Genomic DNA, 27,897 nt, shown 5'->3' with positions numbered 1-27,897 from the left:
AACCTTACATAAGTTTACAAAACATGAATAAATGCAGCATATGAATGTGTTATAAACCCCCAGTGTAAGTACACATGAAATAACATGAAAACCAAAAAGAATAACACTTTATTTGAAGGGAACCTACAATGGGCCTCAGACCTTGAAAAAGATAGAATTTTTATTATGTTTTTCATACATAATAAATGATTATGTATTTTTCATACATAATAAATGATGATTTTCTAGTCTATACATACGGTGGTGTGAAAAAGTGTTGGCCCACTTCCTTTTTTTTTTTTTTTTTGCACGTTTGTCACATTTTAGTGTTTCAGATCATCAAACAAATTTAAATATTTGTCAAAGATAACACAAGTAAATACAACATGCAGTTTTTAAATAAAGGTTTTTATTAAGGGGCAAAAAAATCCAAACCCACATGGCCCTGTGTGAAAAAGCGTCCCCCTTGTTAAAATATAACTTAACTGTGGTTTATCACACCTGAGTTCAATTTCTCTAGCCACACCCAGGCATGATTACGGACACAACTGTTCGCAATCAAGAAATCACTTAAATATGACCTGACTGACTAAGTGAAGTAGACCAAAAGCTACACATCATGCCGAGATCCAAAGAAATTCAGGAACAAATGAGAGAAAGTAATTGAGATTACAATTACAAAAAGGTTATGAAGCCATTTCTAAAGCTTTGGGACTCCAGTGAACCACAATGAGAGCCATTACCCACAAATGGTGAAAACATGGAACAGTGGTGAACCTACCCAGGAGTCGACAGCTGACCAAAATAACCCCAAGTGCGCAGCTACGACTCATCCAAGAATGTTTTGCTGCTTCAGGACCTGGAAGACTGGCTGTTATAAATGGAACCATGAATTTTGCTGTCTACCAAAAAATCCTGAAGGACAATGTGTGGCCATCTGTTCATGACCTCAAGCTGAAGCAAACTTGGGTTCTGCAGCAGGACAATGATCCAAAACACACCAGCAAGTCCACCTCTGAATGGCTGAAGAAAAAACAAAATGAAGACTTTTGAGTGGCCTAGTCATAGTACAAGACTCTTCTCTGTTCTGGCACCAAGGTGGTGGAATGAACTTCCCCTAGAGGTCCGGACAGCTGAGTCACTGGCTATTTTCAAGCGGCGGTTGAAGACCTACTTATTCAGGAAACACTTCAACTAGCACTTCTTTCCTTATCTTTTGCATTAAAAAAAAAAAAAACCTTTGACACTTTTTCATTGTAACTTTGAACAAATATTTTAAACTCATGGTATCTTAAGTATGTAACCTAGTGAGCCAGCATTCATGTATTCAATGTTAGAGATTTAAGCACTTATGTACGTCGCTCTGGATAAGGGCGTCTGCCAAATGCTGTAAATGTAAATGTAAATGTAAATAGTCCTGACCTGAATCCCATTAAGATGCTGTGGCAAGACCTTAAAAAGGCGGTTCATGCTTGAAAACTCTCTAATGTGTCTGAATTACAACAATTCTGCAAAGATGAGTGGACCAAAATTCCTCCACAGCGCTGTAACAGACTCATTGCAAGTTATCTCAAATGCTTGATTGCAGTTCTCGCTGATAAGGGTGGCCCAACCAGTTATTAGGTTTAGGGGGCAAGCACTTTTTCACACAGGGCCATGTAGGTTTAGATTTTGTTTTCTTTTAATAATAAAAACCTTCATTTAAAAAACTACATGTTGTGTTTACTTGTGTTATCTGTGACTAATATTTAAAATTGTTTGATGAGCTAACCATTAAAGGGTGACACGTGCAAAAAAATTAAAAATCAGGAAGGGGCCAACACTTTTTCTCACCACTGTACTGTATAAGTGTTACCAGAAATAATAAGATATCTACGAAGTTTCTGTGTGTTTTATGAGAATTTTAAACCTGCTTTTTATTGAATGTCTATAATTAGCCCCAAGTATATTCAAGGATGTATTGTTTCAACTCCCAGACTGAACTGAAACAGCCTAGTGCTCGTTGTTCTTATTGTACTCACATGCAGAAATGCTCACTGGAGTACCCTTAATAATTGATCAAAAGAGAGGTACTGGGTGTAGGGTGTATATTTGAAGTGCATGTAATTTAGTTCACTGTTTTCGCATGAACTAAATGGCTGGTAATTTATTGCAATCAATCAAAAGAGACTATTTATACTTCCGAGCGAGTATAATTAGGCAATATCTTGTTCTCATTAATGAGAGATGGAGACTACAGCCTGTAATAAACTCCACTCGTGGCAAACAATATAAAGCCTGAAAATAAAATAAATAACTTTCAAATTAGAAATCCTAAATAGCACATACTTTTCAAGGAGGTATAAGATCCTAAGTTTTTTTTTCTCAATTTTACTGGATTATATTTAAAAGATTGTACCATGAATCATGCCAGAATTTTATTTGGTTGCAGGAAATCCTCCATCCCAACTCACCCAGCTGCATTCTAACTATTCCCATGTCAAATGTACTCTTGTTTGCTCATGCAGTGATCCTATGACAATAATTGTGTACAAAAGCTCTTTGGAAATCATAACGTTATTTTGCAACAGTTCCCTGTATGTACATTATCGATTTGAGGTGAAGAGTATGTTTATTTTATGACAGTTCTTCCTCATTATCTTTCCTGCTCCACCACTTCATTTTTCTTCATTACCCAAACCTGTCTCCAAGTTGCATCATGATGATCTCATCCAGACAAAAATCACCCTAACAGCATCTCGCGTTACTTTTTTTCTCTCAAACTTTCTCATACTCAGAATAGTCTGTTCTATCATAGCATGAAATCATACTTTGGGGAACCGCCACAATAATTAACCATAATCCCATCTTTATGAGGTTGGCAGAGGAGAAAAGCTGACTCAGAATCTCTTGACATGTTATTCATTTTCACGGTTGCTCAGTGTTAGAAGATTAATGGCAGCGTTGACGAAATCCAGCATCTTTGCAGTATTGATTTTGAGTTCTTTAATGTTGTTTTATATTGTATGTATTGCACATTTTGGTGTAAAATCCATATTTTACAATTTTAAATATAAAATTGAATAAAATAAATAAATTATAAATTAAATAAAAAATATTTTAACAAATGAGGGTTTTGCAGTTGGTAGCATAGCCATCGCACAGCTCTAGGGTCCTTGGATTGACCCTGAATTTTTATTGGATCCATCCAAGTATTCTTGGGTAAATACAGTAAATATAAACAATGTCTATGGCTATGATTAATAAATAGGCTGATAATGTAAGATGAGGATAACCCATAATTAATATATTAAAAACATATAACGGTTAAAAAAACAGGAAACACAGAAATATGGATCAGAATGTATTAAGAGGCATAGCATGATAAGATAAAAAACAGGGTAGATTTAACCAGGGACAGACACACTACAGGCCAAAAGGGCAATCACTCAGTCACAAGACAGGACAGAGAGAGCTCTAGAACATAAACAAAAAATGACATGAACCCAAAATAAAATGGTATGAAAGCAGTGCTTGTCGTGCTCAGAAATGTGCCACACACTGAGAGGATGGATCTTGTGACAGATTCTCTCTGGGTTGCTCTGGTGCCTTCCCACACTGGTGACTCTGAATTGTCACTAGGTCTGAATGAGTATGTGAATGTGTGTTCAGATGATGTCCTGCAATGGACTAGCATGATATCGAGACTATTCTCATCTCACACCCCGTGCTTTTGGGATAAGTTCCAAATTCACCACTATCTTGACCAAGATAAAGTGCTTACTGCAGATAAATGACCAAAATATTAAAAAACGCAATCAATCCATTATCCTATTTAAACAATAACATGCATTTGGACTCTTAGCATTAGCTATTTCATTAGATTCAGTGCTCATTCTTTCCCAAATAGCCTGCTCATAAATAAAACAAATCATGTCGCCGCAACTCTCGGGAGTAAAGGCATCAAAAGGTCAAGCTGTTTGATTAAACAGTGGAAACAGGGTCATAAAGAAAATCTGTGACTTTCATGGTGGATTGATTGTTTGTGCCAGACTGGTTACAGTATTTTAGAAACAGATGGCATACCACGGTTTTCATGCATCATTGTGTCATTGGGGCATGGTGACTCAATGTTTAGCACGTCTGCCTCGTACCTCCAGAGTTAGGGCTTCAGTTCACACCACTCTGCCCTCTGTATGCTGAATTGTGCTTTGGGGTTTCCTCTGGGTACTCTGGTTTTCTTCTCCAGTCCACAGACATGCATTGTAGGATAAATGTCATCTGTATTATCTGTAGTGTATGTTTGCGCATGCAATTGTGCCCTTCAATTATCCCCCTGTCTCGTACCTTTAGTCCCTGGAAAAAGTTCGAGACCCCACAACCCTGTGTACAGTAATGTTTACAATTTCAGGAAATAATTTGATCTAAGTCCAATCATTCTTAAATAAACAGCTGTATATAAATGAAACTTTAAGTGGATGGGAAGCAAAGGTAGAGGTAAAAATTTTCATGTGAAAGTTGTGAGGGGACAAATTTCACAATATCAGACACAACGAATCAGCCTTATGTTAACTGTACTGTATAATAATAAATACATGGAACGTTTTTGGCACGTAATAAGCCTCTTAAAAATAACCGTCCTTTTAGTGGCGCATATAAATGTGTAAGCTTTAGTGAACATCATGGGTGTATTTTATGGCTTTAGTACATCCTCTAGTAAACAAATAATCTTTTGGGGAAAAAACTCTGTAGCTGATTACACAATACACATATTATTATTTTTCACCACCAACAGTGTGTGTAATCATAACTGTTTTTTTTAATATGGAAGTATTTTAATCTCAATATAGGAGAGCATCTGAGTTGAAATGTGAGAAAGATCTGCAGAAACTGACATTACAGAGACCCTAAAACTGCCTCTTGTGTTTTGCCTAATCAACACTGTAAAAAAACCCAACCTTTCTTGAAACAGAAGTAGATCCTATTAACATTGTAATGTAACACTGCTCTTGTTACAGTGCTTGAGTATTTTTTTTTTCAATGGGTCTTTTGGGTGTATTTAAATACTTTTACATGCCATTTCTTTTGATTCCCATTACAGAGCAAATGAAATTTAAGTGACTCTTTACTTTTGAACTAAATAGGATTTAAGATGGCCTACAGTAGTACCTTTTAAAAGGGTCAGCAAGAATATAACAGTATTCAATCTGAAAACATGCTATACACTAAAGAGTGCATGTTATACACTAAATAGAACTATCTTCATACTGCTTAGTGTTTGTTTGCTATGTTAACGAATAAATCTAGCAAAGAAATGGTATAAGTTACAGCTTAAGCAATGAGTTTGATGGAAAGCTTATTTTTTTCCAGTAGACGAACACACACCATAGTCGCAAAATGTACAACATCAGAGGTAGCATCAAGATTGTTGCTGTTAAACACAAACACTCTCCCTTAAGCTTGGTGGGGAAACGGTATAGAAAATGCAGACCGAAAAAGCCAGATATTGTGTTTAACATAAAAGTACTATGTAATGTAAACTTTCCAGCTAACGACTTCAAGTAGTTTTCTTCGTCAATGTTTATACTCAAGTGAGTAATCAAAAAAGTACTTTAACTCAGAATTACTTTAAGACAGAAGTACTTTAAGTCATACAATTTCAACCAGTCTGTGTTGTCTAATCATGACTACAGTTCTTGTTCTAATAATCAGAACAAGTCCCTCAGAGCTGCCTTTCTTTGCACCTGACATTTTCACAAAGTATTTCTTTCCACCGTGCCCAATCAGTGCAATGTTGCTCGACATTTCGCTTCCTGAAAAACAAATATGTACGGTGTGTGACAAGAAAATGAGTCTCTAAATAGTGATAATTCCAGCATATATAATAGCAGCAGTTTGGCACTAAGCGATAATAATATTATTAGGATAATGTCAGACCTATCTATCTTTTCTTCATTATCACTCCTCCCCATGGTTACTCCACACACTAGTGTTCAGGGTGTGTTTTGATGTAGTGGGGAGGCCTGGGGCTTTGCTCTTTGCTACACTGAGTATGTAGGCTCCCACCCCTGGCACCTCATGATAGACACTGATTTATTTCTGATGAGCCAGTTCTATATGTGGGAGCAGGAACTGATTCTGCTTATCATGCCTGTCACTCTGGGAGAGTGACAGTTAATCCAAGCTTGCCCTCTCCCCTACAGTGACAACATGAATCTTGCTCTATCAAAATGCTAATGACATTAACAATGATGGCTACAACCCATGGCTTGAGTGAAATCCTGGCAACCATCAGCGAGACGCATTGATCGGATACGCTTGTTTAGGAATTGTTTATTAGGCAAATGTTTTTATTCGCTAAAGTCTGCCAACGGGGAGGTGATGTGTAGTGAAAATTCATTTATCCATGATAGTAAGTTGATTCATGTTTGTTTGATTATTCATTATTCTAATGAATAGATATGAAGTCAGTTACCTCTAATGAAGTATCCTGCAAAGGTGGCTCTGCGTTGCTATACACCCTCCTGTCAATATCAGTGATGTCAAAATGGGACCGTGTGTCATTCAAGCCTCGCCCTCTATCCTGAGAACCGTAGCACTTCCCTTATGTACTTAAAGAGTCTCCTTTAGTCAGTAATCTTTCATTCTCGAGTCAGTCACTTTAAAGGCCTGCAAATTCTGGCTATTTCAGTTGACATTCTCATAGAATAAGTTCTACTATGAGCAAATATTAAATGTTAAAGAGGTTATAATCTCATCTGTGCCCTGTGTCATGTCATGGATGATGAAAAAGACAAAAGCTTTTTCTCAATACTAGAATGTATAAAAAAGACATTTTCAAAAAATGTTGATGAATTAAGATACATTTTAAGTAGAAACTCACAAAGCTACGTTGCCTCATACAGTATTTGCAAATTTGTAAATTCACACAACCTATGGCACATGCCAGGATGCATAGATTAAGGTCGGGTTATGGATATTTTTATAAAATCTTACTGCATTCATGACCATCAGTTTGTTAGTCAGTATGGCCGTGTTGTGTGGGTTTCCTATAGGTTGTGCAGTTTCCTGTTTCCTATTTCATTTGCCAAAAGCATATGGATTGTTGGATAATACATTATTCTCATATAAAGCAAGATTAAAGCAAGATTAGCTTCATGTTAGGGATCTTTGACATAAAGAAGCTAAACATTTGACCATATTGTGTGGGAGATGTTACTTACTCTGATTCATTGGCAGTGAATGTTGGCTCAGTGGTAAGTTGGCCATGGGCAACAGTAGTAGTGGTGATAGAAGTACTAGTATTCAAAATAACCACTATCTCGCTCATGTGATATTGCTTAAGCATATTGTTTGTCTACAGCATAAGGTAGAAAGCATAAGTAGTGTATTTTGGACCATATAATTTATCGACTACATAATAAAGAAACCATGTGTAGTACATTTTGGATGCAGTGTTTAATGCTAAATGGACCTTGGCCACACAAAATCTTATTCTAAGTGAATAAATGAATCCTGCTCACACTATTAAAAAATTATGACATAACAGATGTATCGAAATGTGCCTGAGCACAATAGAGCTGATCTGTAAGAAAACTAAAACAATCACAAAATAAGCACACAAAAATGCTACACATTATATTTGTAATCAGCCTTGGATCAGGTAATTGACTTCTACGCTGAAACAGGCGCACGGTTTTAATAAGTTTTAGTAGTGATTACACAAAACAGAATGCGTTTAAAAAAAATATATGGCTAATGTGGCGTAAAAGGCATATTAAGAAGGAAAACATTGTGAATAGTATTATGTAACCCACCACATTAAATCTGTGAGAAAAATGATATCAGCATAATGTCTGCATTAACAGGCAAGGATTCATTAGTTGTGGATTTCCTTGTATAATAAATATGCACCATGACAGGATATTAAATATATTAAATATATTTCCTATAGACTACATGCAATTTTCTGTGTATTATTATGCCATTCCTGTAGGGCTACTTTATAATGTGACAATAATGTTTACTATTGCCTGAATTGAATTGGTGCCAAACAGGACGTAGCAGGTTAGCAGCAGTCCAGTAAAATGCCCAATGTATTAAATATTGCAAAAAAAAAAAAACAACCTTCTAAACAACTAAACTATTGCTGAATAAATCTACACACAAAATTTTACTTGTGTGTCAAACTCATTAGTTAAAAGATGACCAGTTTTGGGCTTCTCGAAAGTATGAAAAGATAAATTTACCAAAAAGAGAGCTGATCAACTCCTGTGTATAGGAGAATAGAAGTATAACCTATTTATCTCAATCTTCACAAAAGTATTACATTAAAATACCAATCTACACTGTCGATAAGTGTGATGACCTTATTGAGCAACTTAACTGGATGATTAAAAGACAGTTGCAAAAAATCAATAAATAAGCATGTTATCACAGAGCTACAGTAGCTGAAGTTAGCAGCTAGCAACAGTTCTTAGTTTATGTTGTGTTGCAGTAATTATTGCCACATCTTTCAGCTTGTATTGAAATTTATCTACATACATCAGGCAGTAACAAGTGTCTTAACATAACTTTATATTATACCAGAAAAATATGATTTACTACTCACACAGTAAAATGTGTTGATGCTCGTCACCTGAATTACATTTACAATTACATTTACGACCTTTGGCAGGTGGCCTTGTCCAGAGCGGCGTACAAAACTGGTTTGCTGAGGTTACAGACTTAGCATACCGTCAACCTTAAACTCTGCTCACATAAAACAGACAAAGAACATAATTGCTAGTTTAAGTGATTCAGGAGGGGGTAGGCCTTCACCCGTCATTTAAAGATAGCCAGTGATTCAGACATCTAGGGGAAGTGCATCACACCACCTCGGTGCCAGAACAGAAAAGAGTATATACCTACCTCTATATAGGTATATACCTACCTCTATATAGGTATATTCTGTATACCTACCTCTAACCCTGAGAGTTGGTGGGACTGGTCGAGCAGTTCTAGTAGAATTACTATAATGTAAAAAATGTAATTGTAAATGTGCCTAATTGGTTTCAATTGTAAGTATCTATTCCCTCTAATAGTGTTGTACATTTTTCTTAAAAAAAATAATAATTTAATGTAGAACTATAATGGCTTGCTAGCTAACTACCATATGTACTGTATCTGGCCTGTTTTTGTTTTTTACCTTAGAAGACGGCTTAACAGAACATTTTGAAGAGTCATAATTGAATCTACCCCAGTATAAAGAAACCCAAAGTTAAATATTACTTGTTTTGCTTTCCAGTGAAAGCTGAAAAAGATATTCTGAATTGAGAATTTAGAATATACCAACGCTTATGTTGGGTTTTTTTTCTATTCCATTTAAGAGCAAGCTATAGCTATAAAATGTTGTAATATTGTACACCTGTTCTGCAGTAAAAGAATGCTGAGAATACAGTAAATACAATCAGTATTGCATGCTTCTGAATGTGTTATTATGTCATGTTATGAAAATGCTTTTTTAATACAGTGATACTACATTTCTTCTATTTTGCTAAAACCATAACAGCACAGCAAAGTAATACAAGTGTTATTCTTTTGAGGAAGCAAAAATGACTAATTTAATCATATTTTATCCTCGTCTTTCAGCCTGAAGTGCCTCTAATGACTCATTTGTTCTTAACATTCACTGCGGTCTGTTATAAACTCCCAATTAAAGACTGCAAGTGATAACTGGGAGACACTTTTTTTATGAAGACCATCTGTCCTATGTACTCATTACCCACTATAGAGGCATCTTCCAAGTCTGCCTGATGTCATCGTAAATAGAAATAGTTCAGTGTATGTGTTAGCACTTTTAAGCCATTGAAATGTTTTAGGGCACAAGTGAAAATTTAATGATGTTTTTTCCCTGGTGTCTTCAAGTTTTACCAAAACTTACATAAAGTATTTTTGCACAAGTTTTACAAGGTCACTGGATGCAGTCTGTGTATTATCTTGGGCAGTGTTGAGAGGTTGTCTCCCTTCCAACTCATAAGCGGATCTATCTGTGTAAACTTTCACTCGGCTTTGCGTTCCGGGTGAATGCTGTAGTGTGTTTAACGTACAGGCTTTTAAACTGGCTCTTGTTATTATCGCTCAGCTTCCTGCAGTGCCAAAGCTCAGGTTAGTTTTTAACCTTTTCTTAGCAGAGATGTGAGCAGGGAGGTAGATGATCCTTTCTGAATCAAGTACCGGTAAGCTCTGATGTAACAGTGTAGATCTGCAGGGTTTCTTAGTGCTGATAGAGACTCCTCGGCTTGGGGGGGACGTCTTCTACTGAGAGAGGGAGGGGCAAAGAAAGAGACTGAGCAAGACACGCAGAGAGACAGCGACAGACAGAGAGAGAGAGAGACAGAGCGCGAGAGAGAATGTTCCTCCTGCTGCTGCTTATACACAGTCATATCTGGATCAGAGGCCTTTCACTTTAGGAATAAAAAACACTAAACAAAAAAATTTTGTTTTATATGTGTAGCACCAAATTAGCTTCACCAGAAATCCAGATATATTCATTCATTCATTCATTCATTCATTTTCTACCGCTTATCCGAACTTCTCGGGTCACGGGGATCTCAGACGTCATCGGGCATCAAGGCAGGATACATCATGGACTGAGTGCCAACCCATCGCAGGGCACACTCACTCTCATTCACTCACGCAATCACACACTACAGACAATTTTCCAGAGATGCCAATCAACCTACCATGCATGTTTTTGGACCGGGGGAGAAAACCGGAGTACCCGGAGGAAACCCCAGAGGCACGGGGAAAACATGCAAACTCCACACACACAAGGCGGAGGCGGGAATCGAACCCCCAACCCTGGAGGTGTGAGGCGAACGTACTAACCACTAAGCCACCGTGCCCCCAAATCCAGATATAAATTTATGATATTTCCCTAATGACCAAGCAAGAAGCAACAGTGAACTCAAAACGCATCTGTAACAACACAACTCGCAGTTCACCCTCTGACCGCTAGAAAAAAACTTGAGTATTAGGACTTCTGGGTTCCCACCAAGCGCTTATGGGTTCACACTACTTAAGCCGTGCATTCACTAATTATTCACTATTGTCAGTTCACCCTGTGATTCTGAACCATTTTATTCTCATGTTTGATTTTCACAGCATATTGACCTCTGCCTTATTGTTTGGATTTACGTGTTTGCTTTTGTGATTTGGATTTGTTTACTGTGTTGATGGATACTGTGGACTATTTTCCAGTTTATTTCCAAATATGTTTCTGCCTGCTGCTTCTACTGTGTTTGCATGTGTTTATTTAATACATTCCACAAATGGATTCAACACCTTCTGCCTCTGCGTCACACCATCTCCTTCTGGGAGACACCAGATAGTGGGATTATAAATTATTATTCTTAAATACTCTAAAGGCAAACAGTATTAAATGTTAAAAGATGGTCAGGATGTTTGAAAGTATGTTAAACGTCAAAATATTTTGATAAACTATTTTTAATCACTGATTCTTCATCATGCTCACTTACATGATTTGGCTCGTCACAATGTCTTGTGCTCCCGTGTTCTGGAGGTTGCTTTTTCTGTCCAGGAGGTCACACTGTATCCTTTTCACACAGTACAGGGAGCTATAAACTTGGTCATTTCCATCCGTATCTCACACCAGTGGTTACTTTGTGCACGCCAAGGAATTGGGGTCTTATCAGTGATATGGCAGGGGCTCGGTATCAACAGCCTACAAAGATTGAATACATCCATCTGACCGCTTCAGTGCCCTGGATGATTAAATGGAATGTGACTTTGCACTAGTCTGCAGAAATATGTGGCTTGTTCTTTTAAACTCTCCTTTTTTTCTCTTTTTTTTCGTTCACTTCATGGCATGTTCAATTTGCCCACCTTATAGAAATCGTATTTTAAATTGTTCATGGGATTTAGTGAAATTGGGACATGTTTTATATCCCATTAATAAATTTAAACCACTGAAACTCGACAGCATAAAGCATTTTTCCCTTTGTTCTACCATTTTTAAGTTTAAAGTTTTGCTGCAGACCCAGTGCACAATGTACTGTATGTTATGCGTACAAAATAGCAACGTGTTATTACTTGGTAATATATATGTTATTAGCATGTATTTTACATGTTATTACACAGTGTTTTGCCACAAATCTCAAAGGTCTCAGAAATGACATGGTGAAGTTTTCTGTAGGGAAATGTGTGTTTAATAATTACAGGAGTCTGTAGCATCAGTGTCAGTGGTTTGTAACAGTAAGTGGTTTTCCTCCATGTGACAGAATGTTCAGGACAGACAGCTTGGTATTTTCCAGATTCCCAGCGACTGGTAAGGGAATAGCTGTTAGAATATAGATAATTAAAGGAACTTTGTGCTTTGACAGGAACTTTGACTCACATATTCAAAACACACTATTTTTTTTATTTCATTTTATTTTATTTTATTTTTTTGTGCACATTAACACATCAACCCTTTATAAATGGTCATATTCCTTTAAGGTTCATCCACATATATACATCCACTGTATGTATGTATGTATGTATGTATGTATGTATGTATGTATGTATGTATGTATGTATGTGACAAATAAAATTAGAATTTGAACATTAATTGTAACTTTTCTTGTAACCTGGATTAAATGTACAGTTCATTGATAAATGAAAAATCAAACTTGTTGGCACATCTTTTGTAGTAAAAGGAATCATACGTGTTGAATGAAAATGAATGAATGAATGAATGAATGAACATTCTCCACTTTCTTTTTTTCTTAAATACATTATTCGGATGCTTCTATTCTCCTGTTGAAGTAATTACTTTTCCAAGTTATTACCATTCAATCCAGAGTACTACCTTACATTACTGTAGTAGCTGATCTCTAACTAGAGCAAAAGACCCCCTATTGATACAGGAGTCATTCGGGTTTGCGTTGTTGTCCTCAAGGCATTTTTTTACAGCCACATTTTTATGTACCAGTGATAAAAACCAAATATTTCCCCTCCTGAATGGTTCTTTGCACAATTAAAATACTCTCACATAATAAAAGAATCTATTTCTAGAGGACCCACTTATTTTTATATCAGCTTATGGGACTATAGTGCTGCCTTGTAGTACTGGTTGAAAGAGACAGCCACTAGCCAGTGGTCAGCATAATGGATATGATTGCTTTCTGTCATTGCCTCCTTCCTTTAGAGTAGTACATGATACTGTGTAATATAAAACTGCCTGTGACAGCTGAGAGACAGAATTGGTAGCCTTAGCTCTCGTAATACCCCTCTGGCTGTTCACAATGCGCTTTGCTGCTCAGAACACTGCATAGCTGATATGAATCTAATTGAAAACTTGATAGAAAAGGCTAGAGAAATTGGAAATGAGAAAATAAATTGTTGCGTGTGGAGCAAGGCAAAGAAAGCAGGGGTGAGTGGAGGAAAAATAAAGGGTGCAGGATTTTTTTAAAAATTGAGTTTTCCAGATTGTAGTCTGCCATAATCTTTAATGTACTGTACAATGCCTGAGGTTCCAGATTCACAGTATAGTATGTGGTGAGGGTAAAGAATCAGCAAAAATGGGTACATCCCCTAAGGGCCTATAGCCGCTAAACTTTCTATAGTACATCCTCCTGTAATGCAGCTCCCTTTCTGACCCCACACTTTTCTCCCTACATTAATGTGATCCACACTGCACCCACCCGTGCGAGCAAGCGAGCACCCTTGGGACCCGGGGGCAGTGATCACTTCACACACTGTTGAGCTGAAATGATGGTGGGGCTGATGGGGAACAGAACTCATCTGGTCTTACAAAAACATTTCTGCTCTTCAACCAGGCCTGTGACATTGAGGTGGATTGAGAAATGGCTACAGAGCTTAGTGTCTGTCCCTGAAAAGAAAGAATTTACAGAAAAGAGAGAAAGAATTGCTTCAGATGCTCTTGGCGGAAGCATTGAAAAAGAGATTGCCTTGAACAAATTTGCTTAACGATTTATTGTTTTCGTTTCTTTAGTTAGTTATTTTTTATTGGTTTATTTAACACTAGCAGGTGACAAAGTAACAGCTTAAATTTTATTTTCTATGCACATGTGCAACATACAGCCATGATTTCAGCAACAGGTGACAAATCAACATTCTATTTATTATATACTATGTGATGCAGTAAAGAAAAAGATTGTGTTTAAATCATTCCTTTGATTCCTTTTCTTCGGTTCCATTCTCACGAATGTAGTACCTACGTGCAGTTATTTCCCATTAACTATATGACAATCAAAAATAGTAGAAATCCGTTGTCTTCTTCTGCTGCTATGAATGTGTGTAGAGACATTCATGAGAAAGCTTAAGCTTGGAAGGTTGTAGCTAGTAGAGTTAAATCTCTGTCGAAGGAACTCGACGTTGTGTCATGGCTTGACACATTTTCAAGACGTTTGAGACTTTTACAGAATAGAACAGAAGCCTTTATTTTGTCACATACTGTATACATTACAGCGCAGTGAAATTCTTCCTTTGCATATAACTACATCAGAGATTGGGTTCAGAGCGCAGGGTCAGCCATGATACATCATGCCTTGTTGTATTGATGATAAATTAATTTGCTTTAGAAGCTATATATACACATAGCTAATATTGTTTTGAATCAGAACAACACAAAATGGACAGTGCATTTCCATAAGCAACAACAGTGCAATCAGTGCAAGCTACTAATGACACAAGAAACATTTTAATTAAACTTTTGTAATATTTCATGGTAGAAGATACTCTGCTAATTATGAAACACCTCCTACTTCTGCTTTTTCTTGGTGAAAGTGAAGAACGCTGCAGTGTGTGGGGGTGTTTGGTGTGCATATGAACATCTATATACAGGCTTCGTCTGTGTCCTACCAGATAAAGAGAACCCAACTAAACTAAGTTTTACATTTATTTATTGAGCTAAATTATCCAACTTCTTGTCAGAAAATGTATGTGAACATCTAGGAGTATGAGTTCATTTTAAGAAGTCAGGCTGTCAATCAAGGGGATGACAAATGTGGGTTTAGCAGACCTCTTATTTTCAAGTTCACCACACATGTTTACAGAAGTGGGTAATGGCTCAATCAAAATAGATTCCTGCTGATCTCAGAAAAAGCATTATCATTTCTCACCAGGCTGGAAAAAAATCACTTCAAGGGTGCAGTGAGTAATATTACAGGAAGTCACAAAGACCCTCGAGGGAACATCTGAGGACCTACAGTACAGGCCACTCTTGCATTGAGTTATATCAATATTCATGAGGTCTGTACCAGGCGAACACTGAATAAGAACAATGTGCATGGCAGGATAGCAAGCAGACTCTATAATTCATAAAGGATACTGCTTTCAAGCTGAAGTTTAATCAGATCCACGTGGATAAATCAGAAGTCTATGAGAAAAATGTTCTATGGACAAAACTTTGTTTTAAATGAAAAGCTTTATTTTTGAGAAGGTCCAAACAATGTATTCCTCATTCCAACTGTAAAGCATGGGTGTCGTAGTACAGTGATCCCTCGTTTATCGCGGTTAAAGGGGACCGGAACCCCTCGTGATAGGTGAAAATCTGCGAAGTAGGATTGGCCCTAAGTTTGACCTTTTCACTGATGGTCATCATCTTCCTCTTCTTCTTGGGCTCACTAGAGGAATCTTTCACAGGGGCACGGCGCTTAGGAGGCATTGTAAGGGCTTAAAGAAAAGTTAATTTTGAACACAATACGCGAGACACAGTTGACAGCGTGAACGAGAATGGTGAGATACAACAAAGGAAAAAGCTGAGAGAGGTTGTGATGATGCGCAGCCAATCAGCTCAGATCTCGTGCCGGGAACCAATCATGTGCCTTGTCTGAGTGCTGTGGGTATGTACAAAGCCTCTGAGAGTTTCTCTCTTTGTCTGGCATCCTGGGAAACCGTTTTAATTTGTATTTTTTGATGAATATTTTCAGCGATGCACTGAGGCCGCGAAACTTGAACCGCGAAACTTGAACCGCGAAACTTGAACCGCGAAGTGGCGAGGGATTACTGTATTGTGCTTTGAGGCTAAGATAGTTTACTAGATAGTTTACCATTACTGATGGTAAATTCTGGATGGTATCATCAACGTCTGCAGGAGAATTACATTGTGTATAAATTTGTGAAGGACAGAATGAGTGCTGAATACTAGTATAATGCTAAAAATTTCTTGGATGTTTCTGACACACCAAACTCTTGATGCTTTTTCAGTTGAATATTTAAAGGCTCACAGTTCTCTCTAAGAGGTCTCTAAGAGGATATGACCTTGACAACTGAAGACTTTTTAATTGGTGCAATTACTGTGATTGCTACTTAGACTTCTCTATTTGAACCCTCTTAATACTTGACTTTAATTTCTGAAAGAATTCCTGAACTAATCAAGTATGTGCTAACAGTAACTGTTGATTGGTACTTCAGCTGAGCTCTGTCTATGTCTTGTGTGTTGTAGTTCCAGGCATCAGTGAATGAAGGATCTAAAGGCATTGTGGTGAACCTGACAGTGGATGATCGAGATGACCCTGCCACTGGAGCTTGGAGAGCCATGTACTCCATCATTAACGGAGATCGCAACCACAACTTTGCGATCCACACCAACCCAGACAATAACGAGGGCATGCTTTCTGTGGTTAAGGTACAAAACCCTTACTGTCTAGTATTGCTGAACCAATAATCCAAAATAACAATAGTGTTCTATATAGGTTAATATCTATTTGTGTTTTCTGCAATTTTGCTGTTTATTCCAAGCGTGAATTGTTCAGCAATGCACAGGTTTCAAGGGCTCACTCCTACTTTTTAAGCCGTATGTGGTTCCATTACTTAAATAGCAACTCCCACATGCAACAAAGCTGGATCTGCTTATTTTCTGGCAGGAAGACATGCAAAGGATTGAATGATATCATATTTCATTTACATACATATTCTTAGCAACTCATCTGCAAACCTTGCCAAGATTTCCAGCACAAATGGTCATTAAAATGTTCTAATTTGTGTGTTGTTTAGTAAATGGTGCATTCGCTTGACTATTTTTCTTCTTTCTTTTCTTTCCCCCAGCCTCTAGACTACGAAAGCAATGTGTTTCACACTCTGCTGATAAGGGTGGAGAATGAGGACCCTCTGGTTCCTGATGTCATATATGGCCCCAGCTCTACAGCCACCGTCTACATTACAGTTGAGGATGTGAACGAGGGACCGGTCTTTTTCCCTGATCCTTTGGTGGTGATCAAGCGGGAGAACATTCCTGTAGGCAGCTTTGTGGCAATGCTCAATGCCACTGACCCAGACTACCCTCAGGTCCAGAGCATAAGGTAATTGACAGAAACATGCTCATGAGAAAGAAATCTACTATGCACAAGACTACATTTAATACATTTACATAATACTACATTTTCAAACATCGCATCGTTTTCATTTAGAAGATCTGGGGTGAGCAAGTAAATGGTCTGCATGGTTAAGCTCAGTTTGGAGTTTGACAAGGTCGATTACAATGACATCGCAAACAAATCAAAGCTTGGGCTGAGCACGAACGCACAGCTTCAGATTCTCAGACATCTCCCCATATGTCAGCGCTCACCTCTTCATTTTTCACTGTTCTTCTCCTGACAGTCTTACTGTTTTCTCCAGGAAAACATTAGCCCATTGCTCTGCATCAAAGGTTTCAGCCATCTGCTTGATCTATCATTTATTTGCCTGCCTACACAATAGACAATCTTTTGGAACTTTAATCACTCAAATAGTTTGTGAAGTCCTGGGAAGATTACAGCACTTACTGTGAAGTTGAGCAGACCATTATTTACCCATCATAGATATGGGACAGGCAGGGACAGATTATTGACTAGGTGAACTGGGCTTGTGCCCAGGGGCCATTAGGGGTCTCTGACAAGCACAAATTTGAAGTGCATGATTAGGTCATTATGCTGTCGCATATAACCTGATACATAGAACCAGATACATGATAAATTTTACAGTTCTTAAATTGACTTAACCTTCAGCTCAGCTTTTTTCAGCTAACACAGCAAATGTAGTCGGTTTTGTGTTAATTGATACTACATAAGATATGACTGCACTTTACTATAAATTTGGTACTTGTTTACTGTAAATCTTAGAATATTAGCCAGGATGCCTGTAAAAATTACAACATTTTTTTCTTTACATCATATCTGGAGCTAGATTAAGCAGATGAAAAATTAAAACTCAGAGAACTTTATTTTCTTTAATATGTTGGATTAAAATTTAATTCCAGGCTAAAATTGATGAAAGAAATTAAAAAGGAAAAAAAAAAGATAGTTATCTTCCTAGATTTCATTTATCACTGATGCTTCATGATGACTCATAATGGTCCTGTTATGCAGCTATATATGCATTATCACATGTTGGGTTGTGGGACAATGCAGTCAGGGTTACTGTGTGTGACTGTGTGTACTGATGCAGGAAGGAAAGCTTTGCACTGGTTTCTGCCAAGGGGCCTGGGATTTACTAAACCTTCCCAAAGGACAGGGACAGCTTTCCAAATCACCCATGTGGATCATTCATTTAGTACAGCTCAGTGTAGGGACTGTTAGTTTGTCACAATACAGCTGTATGATAGCTGGCTTTGATACAGATTTTTTTTATCAACAGTAATATAAAAATATTCCCAAGCTACCTAAAAACTTGTAAGGATTTAATAAGCATTAACAATTGTCTACCTTTTAAGGCATCAATGTGCATAAGAATGAATGGAAGTGATATTAATCACAGCATAAATCTGAAATATTTTTCTTATTAGCAGCAAACGAATGACTTTAAAAATAGAAAAATATATATATAATTAATTCAATAGTATTAATTAATAACACCCTTAAATATGGGAAAAACCAGTATGTAAAAAAAATCACTAATAATGGCTCACCTAGTACAGGTGTAAATATTCTTGATTTGCATTTGACTTTTTTAATACAAAAGTCACATTTTGTAATTTCATACCTAATGTGTGAAGACAGAAGGAATACTTGCTATGTGTAACAGGTTGAAGTTTCAGAAATTTAGGCAGTTCTTTAGTGAAAATAAATGCCAAAACACTGACTTCTGAAACCAAGAAATTTGACACTGGACAAAAAGGTCTGAGCTAGTTATAGACTTTTCCTTTTTCTGTGGTCCAGCCAAACATTCAGCAGGAAATACACTAGAAGATTGGTGATTTAAATGTTTTTCACCTAAATCCTAACTCATCGTGGTTTTACTACATTTACTGTAGCATGTGTTTGTGAGCTCAGTGGAACTGGTTCTATGCTTTATGCTATCGAAAGAGTTTTGCAGTGTACATCAAGCAGTCGTTGAACTCTGGACTGCTCTTGATCATATGTTCCGGATGATTCGAGTGGATCTGTGCCCTTCGTCATGGACAGTGCTCTACACGATGGATTTGGTGTACGTCCAGTGCACCTTACTCTCCACAAATGTAAATATGCCCGTTACCTCTGGTAGCTGTCACCTCTTTTCATCTGCTTTTGCCAGTGACAGTGTCTTTGAAGTGCCCTGTGTTACACCTGAGGCTAGGGACAGTGAGAGAGCAGAAAAAGAAAGAAGGAAAAAAAAGGAAAGATGAGAAGACACAGGATCTTTCAGGAAGTCTCCTTAAGTCAGTTTATGAAAATGGTTTGCCTCACAGAAAATTTGGAAGTTGGGGTCCCCAGATGCAATGTGATGTCCACGTATATGGACACCAGGTCGTAGGAGGTTAAGGGCCTTGCGTAAGGGCCCAACAGACGCAGCCTGCCAGTGCTGGGGCTTGATCACTGACCTTTGGATTAACAGCCCAGAGCCTTAACCACTTGAGGTACCACTGCCCATTATTTTTTTCTATTGTCTTTACAAGAAAAATTCAGTAAATATTTAATATTCATACAAAAATTAATATTTCAAAAACTATCATCATATATTTGGAAGATGTAATATAAGAAAGAACGTTCTGTATCTGAAGTGCTGATGGTCTCTCAGCATTCAGAACTATTATAGAACTTTTACTTTAGAACTTTTCAGTGCAACTTTAATTATCTGTTATTTTTAAATCTAGATTGCTAATCCAATTTTTTTTAATATATATATATCATCACTATATTCTCAATGTTTCTTGAGTGTGATTGAAAAAAAAACTATCAAGCAAGACAAGGATTTAAATATTGCAGAAAATTCTCAGTAATGATTACTAATATAGATTCTCTCTTCTTGTTTCATATAAAGACAGTCACATAAGACATTTGTGTTAACAAATTCGGTCTCACACATACAGGTAATGAGGGTAATTTCACAACAGGGAATTGACCTTAAAGTGATAAACCTTATACACAAACCAGCAAAGTAAACACAAACCTGCCTCCTTAATTAATAGTAATTTGCATTCACCTGCCCTAATGATTGGGTCATCCTTATCATAAGAAGGCTTTTTCGTTTAATGAAACCAATCTGTTACACTTTTTTCATCTACCGAAAGCTTCCAAAGCAATGTCAAATGTATAGCATACAGTCTAACTGAATGGCATCATTCAGTTCACATCACAAGGGCATCATTAATATCTTTAAGCATACACCATCTGAGTAGTGAATGTGAGATAATTTTTTTTTCTATCATTTTTATAAGCATGGTGATTTCACAGACTTTAAGCAATGAGGATGAACAGGACACAAAGATCTACGATATTACAGATGGTCACATTGATCCATCTAAGTCACTTGTTGTTGTGCCCTTTGATACTTTTCCAGGAGAATGGTTTTACAAGATATGTAATTAACGGCAGTGCAGATAAATCTCCAGGTATTCACTACTGGATATGATGACAAAATGAATATGTTCCACATGAACAGGCAGCACTTACTTTGAAATGAGAGAAACTGTATAAATCCTTGTTCACTGACATATAATATTTAATTTAATTCTCAAAGGTGAGAGAGGTGTGTGAAAGGACTATACTCTAACACGATAGCATTTAAATCAATTTTCTGATTGATAATTCAGACTAAAATTGTGATTATGGTGTTCCAACCAGGACGCCAGCTGCCTTATAAACATACCAGGAAGGTATCAGGCAGGAATCCCAACAAAAATTAATTTTGTTACAGATCATATTAGGGACACCATCACCATCATTATAACTAGACATATTGCTAATTTATCGCATTACTTCAAATAAGTACAAAATGAGACATTCTATTGGTTGTAGTCACCAATAAGAATGATTTATTGAGCAAAATTAATAGGTTGTACAATTTAATGAATATAACAGAGCATAAACACAGGTTGTCGGTTGTCGGCTAGACACCGTGGTTGTTTTTAGTGCTTCATCTTTTCACTATAGATGTAAAACATTTTCCAGTTTTAAAGATCTTTTTATGTGATTTTGCACTTGATCATAGTGAGATTCGAAAATAACACATGTTCCTCCTACACTGTTGTTTTTGCCTTCCTGCCTTGTCTCTGTGCTTTCTTTAATTGACATTGTGCACTTCTTGTGCGGTTCTGTTGTTCATGTAAAGCAGTGTCTAAATGTCGGAGATGATATTGAAAATCTGGGATTTTTTTTAAAGCCGGAAATAAACAGAAGTTTTTAGAATTTTTAAAATGTTCAAAACAAAGAAAGCAAATGTTCAACATCTTGAATATTTAATAATCAGGATTCTGCACCATTTCTAGGTCGTTGTTTAAAGGAAGCAAATATTTCATATTGATCATGTTAACTGCTTTGTACAAATCAGATTTTCCTTATTGCTAAACTCTCGCACTAAAGCAAACTTGTGGAGTCCATGCCAGCTTGAGTGCACAGTCATTAAAGCAAAAATGCAACGCATTTAATAATAACACACTCAGAAATGTATGTAAATATTTCAGAGATTTTACTTTTCACTCAAGTTGTTGTCAGTAATACTGTATAATTTAAAAAGAAAACTGTTGTAGTGTATTAGGAAATAATGCAAATTTAAAGCACTCGCTAGTGCTCTCAGACTTATTAGACCACACTGTATGTCTACTCTGTATAATAGAGTCACTAAGTGAAAAGACAGCTGTCTGACAATGTTCTTTTATATTACTCCATCATATGTCACTTTATGAATCCTTTTGAAAGTCTCAGCATGTATTTGAACACAAAGAAGAAGGCAGGTTTTACTGCCCGTGCTGGTTATTCAGCTTTCATCGAACCACATTTATTTAGCTTTTAAAAGCTATGTAAATGTCTGTTAATGAATGTTGCTAAAGATTATATTTGAACCATATTGCAACTCATATCAGTATAACCTCATGTCTGTTCAGCCAGTCGGGGTTGAGCTGTTCAAATGGCAAGGCATTGGAGGACTCCGCAATCTGCTATGGATTATTGTGCGAAAGCAAACCCAACTTCACTTGAAAGCCATCTTTGAACTGATCTTTTGCTCAGGAGAAATGAGGTCTGAGTTAGACTGCATTATTAATAATTAATTGCACATTCACATTTCTGGCCATTTGGAATTTAAACTTTTAGTAGATAAAAATAGAAACTAAGATAAGAGTGTAAGGGAAATAATTTTAGTCTTTAGATCACAATGCAGTAGAAAATATATTGCTAGGTTGTGATACCATGACAGCTGGACCATAAATAAAATTGGGACATGGGCCATTTTTTGACTTACATCTTTAATATGTACAGTAAGGTTAGCCAACAGATACGAACTGTTGCATTGTCTCTGAATGTAATACACTGCTCTCTTCACTTAGTGCACCAAGGTAGATCTCTGTTAATGTGTTATCAAAGTAATGAATGCAGAACATGCTGAAACCATGTTTGATATTAAAATCTCCCTCCTGTCGCTCCTTTCCACTGACCTTTATTATAACTCACTTAGCTCTGTACCAGTTCCGCTTTCTCCATCTTCTCTCATTCATTATCTCCTGTTGGGAGCTCCATTACATTTCATTCGTGGAACTTCAGCACTCATGAATTCAGACGGTCACGTAATCTTGAATGTTTGTCAGCGTACAAGAATGTGAGTAGCTTCGGTTAGGGATGTTTTCTTGTTTGTTTTCTAATCCTACCACCTGCAATATTGCAACATATTTTTTTGATGAATTTTGCACACACTGCATGGTGTTTTAATGGTATATGCATGCATGTATATTTAACCGCATGTGTATCTTCAGGAGCTCTTTAATAATGCATCATATTAGTTCAGCAATTTTGCTCCGCTATGGCCAACGACCCACTTTTCAGAGACGTCACCAAATGACCAAAGCAGTGCTTAATAGTTCTAGTGGGAAAATATCACGCTTTCCTCAGCTATGTAGTGAAGAACAAAATAAGAAGACATGAAAACACCATGTTCCACCAAGCAGCTATTCTGATATAAAGCAGTCTAATAGATGGAATTAGCTAAAATATTTAAAAGCTGAGACATTCTCCATAGTCTGCTGTCCATGCCATTAACAGTGTGGAGGCAGGCTAGATTTGTATTCTCACATTTAGGAACAGAATTATCAGCCTTTCATCAGGAGTCATAGAAACTATACAGTATCTAAAGACTGGTTTAGAAGGGTCGAACTTCACACTCCATTCCTGTGAGTTCATTACCACATTTTTCAGTCTTCTTAAAAGACTCAAAATTACACAGTCTACAAAAAAAAAAAAATATTCAGCCATTTAGTGCAGTCGACATTTGTCAAAGTAAATACTTTGAATTAATGCATCTTAGTTTCTATTCACTTACATGCCTTTCCATGTAGTTCTCTCATTGCCACGTGTACTTCTGTTGTGTCAGAAGAACAGGAACACATCTGTGAATCTCTCCACATGACACGTACCTTGAGTTACATGATGTGAGGACTAAATGTGCTGAAGTCAGACTTATTTTAACAAAATATAACTGCCTGACAGATGTGACCTGTTACTTGAGAACTGGCTTACAGATTTGATGCAAGTGAAGTCATTTATATGAATTGACCGATCAGATAGTCATGTGGCAGCAGCACAATGTCTACACTTATGAAAGATCTTCATATCTTCATTTTCACATCAAATAGAAGGGAAAAAGGAGAGGTCGAGGGATTTCAACCATGGTATGGTGTTTGGTGACAGATAAACAGGTTTCAGAAACTGCTGATCTCCTGAGACTTTTCATGCACAACAGTCTGATGCTGCAGTGGGCTATGTGTCACTGAAACTGAACTGGAGACAATTCAGGGAAAAAGGCCACGTGATGCACTAATTGGCTGATTGGATAATTGTACAGGTGTCCCTTTTAAAGTGGCCAGTGAATCTAGAGGCTGTGTCAAGTATATGTGTGTAGTAGTTTGTCTGTAGCTTTGGATGTATTCTGGAAAATTGCCAAAACACATGAACAATGTATAATAACCAAAAGTGATTTTTTTTTGCTTCCTATAACAGTATTTCAGCACCTTAGCTTAATGAGTCTGTATATTTCTTTTAATAAAAATACATGAAATCTTTACATCAATGCATTTTATAATTAGATAATTAGAAGTGGGACAAGTTGGCGGCGTTGTTGTCTGGATTTTTCTTTTTTCTTTTAAGAGGACTTTAAAATTCTTGGCCCTGAATTCTGGTTAAGTTACATATAAAATAGAAATATATTTCAGCTCAGGAAAGCCTCAAGTGTTCTGTAACATATATGGTAGAAAATGTCGAAATTCAACTATGTTCCCAGGTCAGAAAATTTTATTGTAAATGATAGAAGTGTTGCCCTTCGTTGTATTTGTCTCGTGCTAATCCAAAAGCTTATATCCTTCACAAGGTTTTAATCTATAAAGAGGTCATGGATGTGTCATGTTGAGAAATCAGCTATGGTTCCCTGGAAAAATAGAATTTGTGCGTTTTTTTTTTTTTTTTTTTTTAGCAGGATGTGACAACAGGTGAAATCCTTAGGCAGTTGACATTTGGACAACTCTAAAGAGGGATCTCATGGAAGTGAGGCAGCAACTTTCAGTTTAGTGTTTTTTAGACAAGCTCTAGAGGTCTGCGGTTCTACTTTTGTATGATGTCAAATTTCCAATGACAGGTTTGTATTTCTTTTTAAATTTGCACAATATAGAGGCTTAGATGTTGGCACGTTTGCACCTCTGGGGTTGGGTATTCACTTTCCTTGTGTACAGAGTTTGCATGTTCTTCCTGTGCTTTGGGGGTTTCCTCGGGGTACACCAGTTTCCTTCCTAGTCCAAAGACATGATGGCTGATTGGTGTATCCCCAGCGTACGCTCCCTGTGACATTGTGAATGATAATTACTAAATAAAATGGATGGATCTAGCAATAAAAGTACTACGTGAAAACTAAAATGAAAATGCAAACCAAAATCTGATAAAGGACAATGAAACTCATTAGGTTCCAATAGCATTTCACATTCTTCCTGCAATTCCATAGCTTCCTGTTTCACACAGGCATTTTTAGTAGTGAAATCACAACATTTCAATATATATGATGGCATTTCAATATATTTATTACATATATATTACAATGCATTTAAAATGTAAAATAAGTTCATGCCCTGGTGTCAAGTAGCTATTTTGGGCTTCTAAACTATACATTACTTCTGCTTATGGAATAGTGGGCTTTGTGATGAGTAGAGGGAGGAGACACTGGCTGCCATGATAGGATGCTATAATTAAAACAATTCAAAGGTGCCAAGAGGAAGAGAGCTAGAGTGGCATGGCCCCAGTGAAGCGGGGATAAATTGCTTTTCTCTGTGTTAATTACAGGGTTATGATTTTCAACTGATGCAAAGCTTTTTATGTGTCTTATTATGATAATAAATTTGATTTTGTGTGATGCATTGCTGAGGCATGATAATTTATGGAAATGATCTGCATGCTGTGATTTCTATTACTGACATTCTATCAGAATGCTGAAAGAATGTGTTGGTGTGTGATTGGTGTTATTGCCTGAATTTTTATGTATTTACATTAATGCTGTTGCCCCATTGGCTGGTGTAATAAGCTTGAGGCTTTAACTCTGCTGTACTGTAATTGGTCAAACACTTGTTAAACCATATGCTTGGCATTCCTCAATGAATTGCCAAATTCTTCTCAGCTTGTCACATCTTTGCTTCAGGAAATATCTTGTGGATATACCACAAAATTTGGGACCAGACCATGTGCAGCCTAATTTTCTCTGTAGAAAAAGTGACAGGGTGTTGCAGAGGACCATGTGCTGAAAGTAGTTCCCTGGCATTCTCCATATGGAGAACACCATCTCAGTGCAATTTTCACAATCTTCACAATAAATTGCCATAATTTTGCTATAAACCAAAGAACCTACAATGGTTTATCTGAATCAAACAGGTAAGAATTACATTCGGATGTGGAGCGAGTCGGTCGCTGGCCGAAATCTCACATGGTTCAATAACAGTGACAAATCGATTTGTTATTGACCCAACTGCAGCAAGTGAACCCAACATGATATAGTGTATATTTGGGGATGCAGGCAATATTATTTTCTGCTAAACTGACCCACGAGAAGCAAACTGGAATGCAAAACAGCTGCATAAATGCGTTTCTGGCATTTGGCCAGATGAACAAAATGAAAATATAAATGTTGAATGTTAACAAGCTAGTTATCTTTATAATATAAACCACGTTCATTATAATTGTTTGACCTTTTATATCTCTATATACACTAGGAAAACTTTTCTTTATAATTTTTAGTTGTTGTTGTTGTTGTTGTTTTTGTAAACAACAAATATGGCCATAAAAATGAAAAATGTTTACTAGTATTTTTTCTGACATACATAATGTTGTTGTTGTGACATAAAATGAGAATACATATATATATATATATATATATATATATATATATATATATATATATATATATATATATATATATATATATATGTATTCTCATTTTATGTCACAACAACAACATTATGTATGTCAGAAAAAAATATATATATATGATCAGCCCGGACTTCTGGCCATGTGCTACTGTTGTTCTTGTCGTTGCGTCTGCTCCGCCCTGTCTCCACACCCGATCCTAATTGTATCTCATTGTCTTTTGTATAAATGTGAGCTATGTTGCCTTTGGCAGTGAGGAATCATTGGTTACGTGTACCATAGTCATTGTCAGTCATTGTAAAGTGTCGTCATTTGTATTGCTTTAGTTCTCGTCATGTACTGTCATTATTATTTATTAAACACCATTCATTTGAAGCTATCCTGTGTACGGGTCCGTCTCCTTCCTTCCCTGGTCATATATACATATGTTTAGTCTGTTCAATTGAGTGCAATGAGAAACTAAACCAAGCTCGAACGCAACAAAACCAAATGTATTCATTTGCTTCACTTTTCTAAGTAAGCAAAAGCTGTTTAAATGACCACACACTTGACTCAAAATCCTTGTCAAGTTGTTAAGCTGACTCACATTGTATTACACATTATTATAAACTAAAGGATGCTAAGAGATAAAAAGATTAGTAGCAGCCACCTGAAAGCAAGAACTACAGTATTTTCCTCACAACTATATGCCTTCATGCGCATATCAGACTCACATCAGGCAGAAGGTGTAATGTTTAAAGGGAGAGTAATTTTGGATGATAATATCCTCTGGTGTACAGACCTCTAGACAATGTCTACCCAGTATGAGCACACATCTTTCTGAATGAATGCATTTTCTTAAAAGAACCGCTGGAGCTTAAAACCATATCCACTTTCCCTGTGAGCTTTTAGAATCAGATCCTGTGTGGTTGTGTGAACAGTGACAGATGCTTGTATGAAGCCTGTCAGAAAACTCCAGATCAATGGGAGACAGATGGACAGCACATGACAGGGCGAACTTTAACGATCAGTTAATAGACAGACGGTACTTCTTTCCACAAATCCCTCAGAAGTCACATCAGATGCTGATGGATGGGCCGTCTTGGTATGTTTACATTTTACAGCACGACTGCTCCGTATGTTTTCAATGCACAGCTTTCCACTGCTCATACCA

The 27,897-nt window shown here is 36.9% G+C and overlaps 1 protein-coding gene across 1 annotated transcript in view; it reads left to right on the top strand.

The window, feature by feature from the left end:
• The window catches only part of cdh13 (cadherin 13, H-cadherin (heart)), a 321,756-nt gene that overhangs the window by 258,743 nt on the left and 35,116 nt on the right, over positions 1 to 27,897 (top strand). The window contains exons 10-11 of the mRNA XM_027161229.2: positions 16,409 to 16,591; positions 17,011 to 17,264. Of these exons, the coding sequence (XP_027017030.1) occupies positions 16,409 to 16,591; positions 17,011 to 17,264 (437 nt within the window). The remainder of the gene's footprint in view (positions 1 to 16,408; positions 16,592 to 17,010; positions 17,265 to 27,897) is intronic.

This window comes from Tachysurus fulvidraco, chromosome 13, assembly GCF_022655615.1.
Source record: "Tachysurus fulvidraco isolate hzauxx_2018 chromosome 13, HZAU_PFXX_2.0, whole genome shotgun sequence".
NCBI lineage: Eukaryota > Metazoa > Chordata > Actinopteri > Siluriformes > Bagridae > Tachysurus > Tachysurus fulvidraco.
The sequence above is the reverse complement of the archived record's forward strand: the minus strand, read 5'-3'. Positions and strand labels throughout refer to the sequence as shown.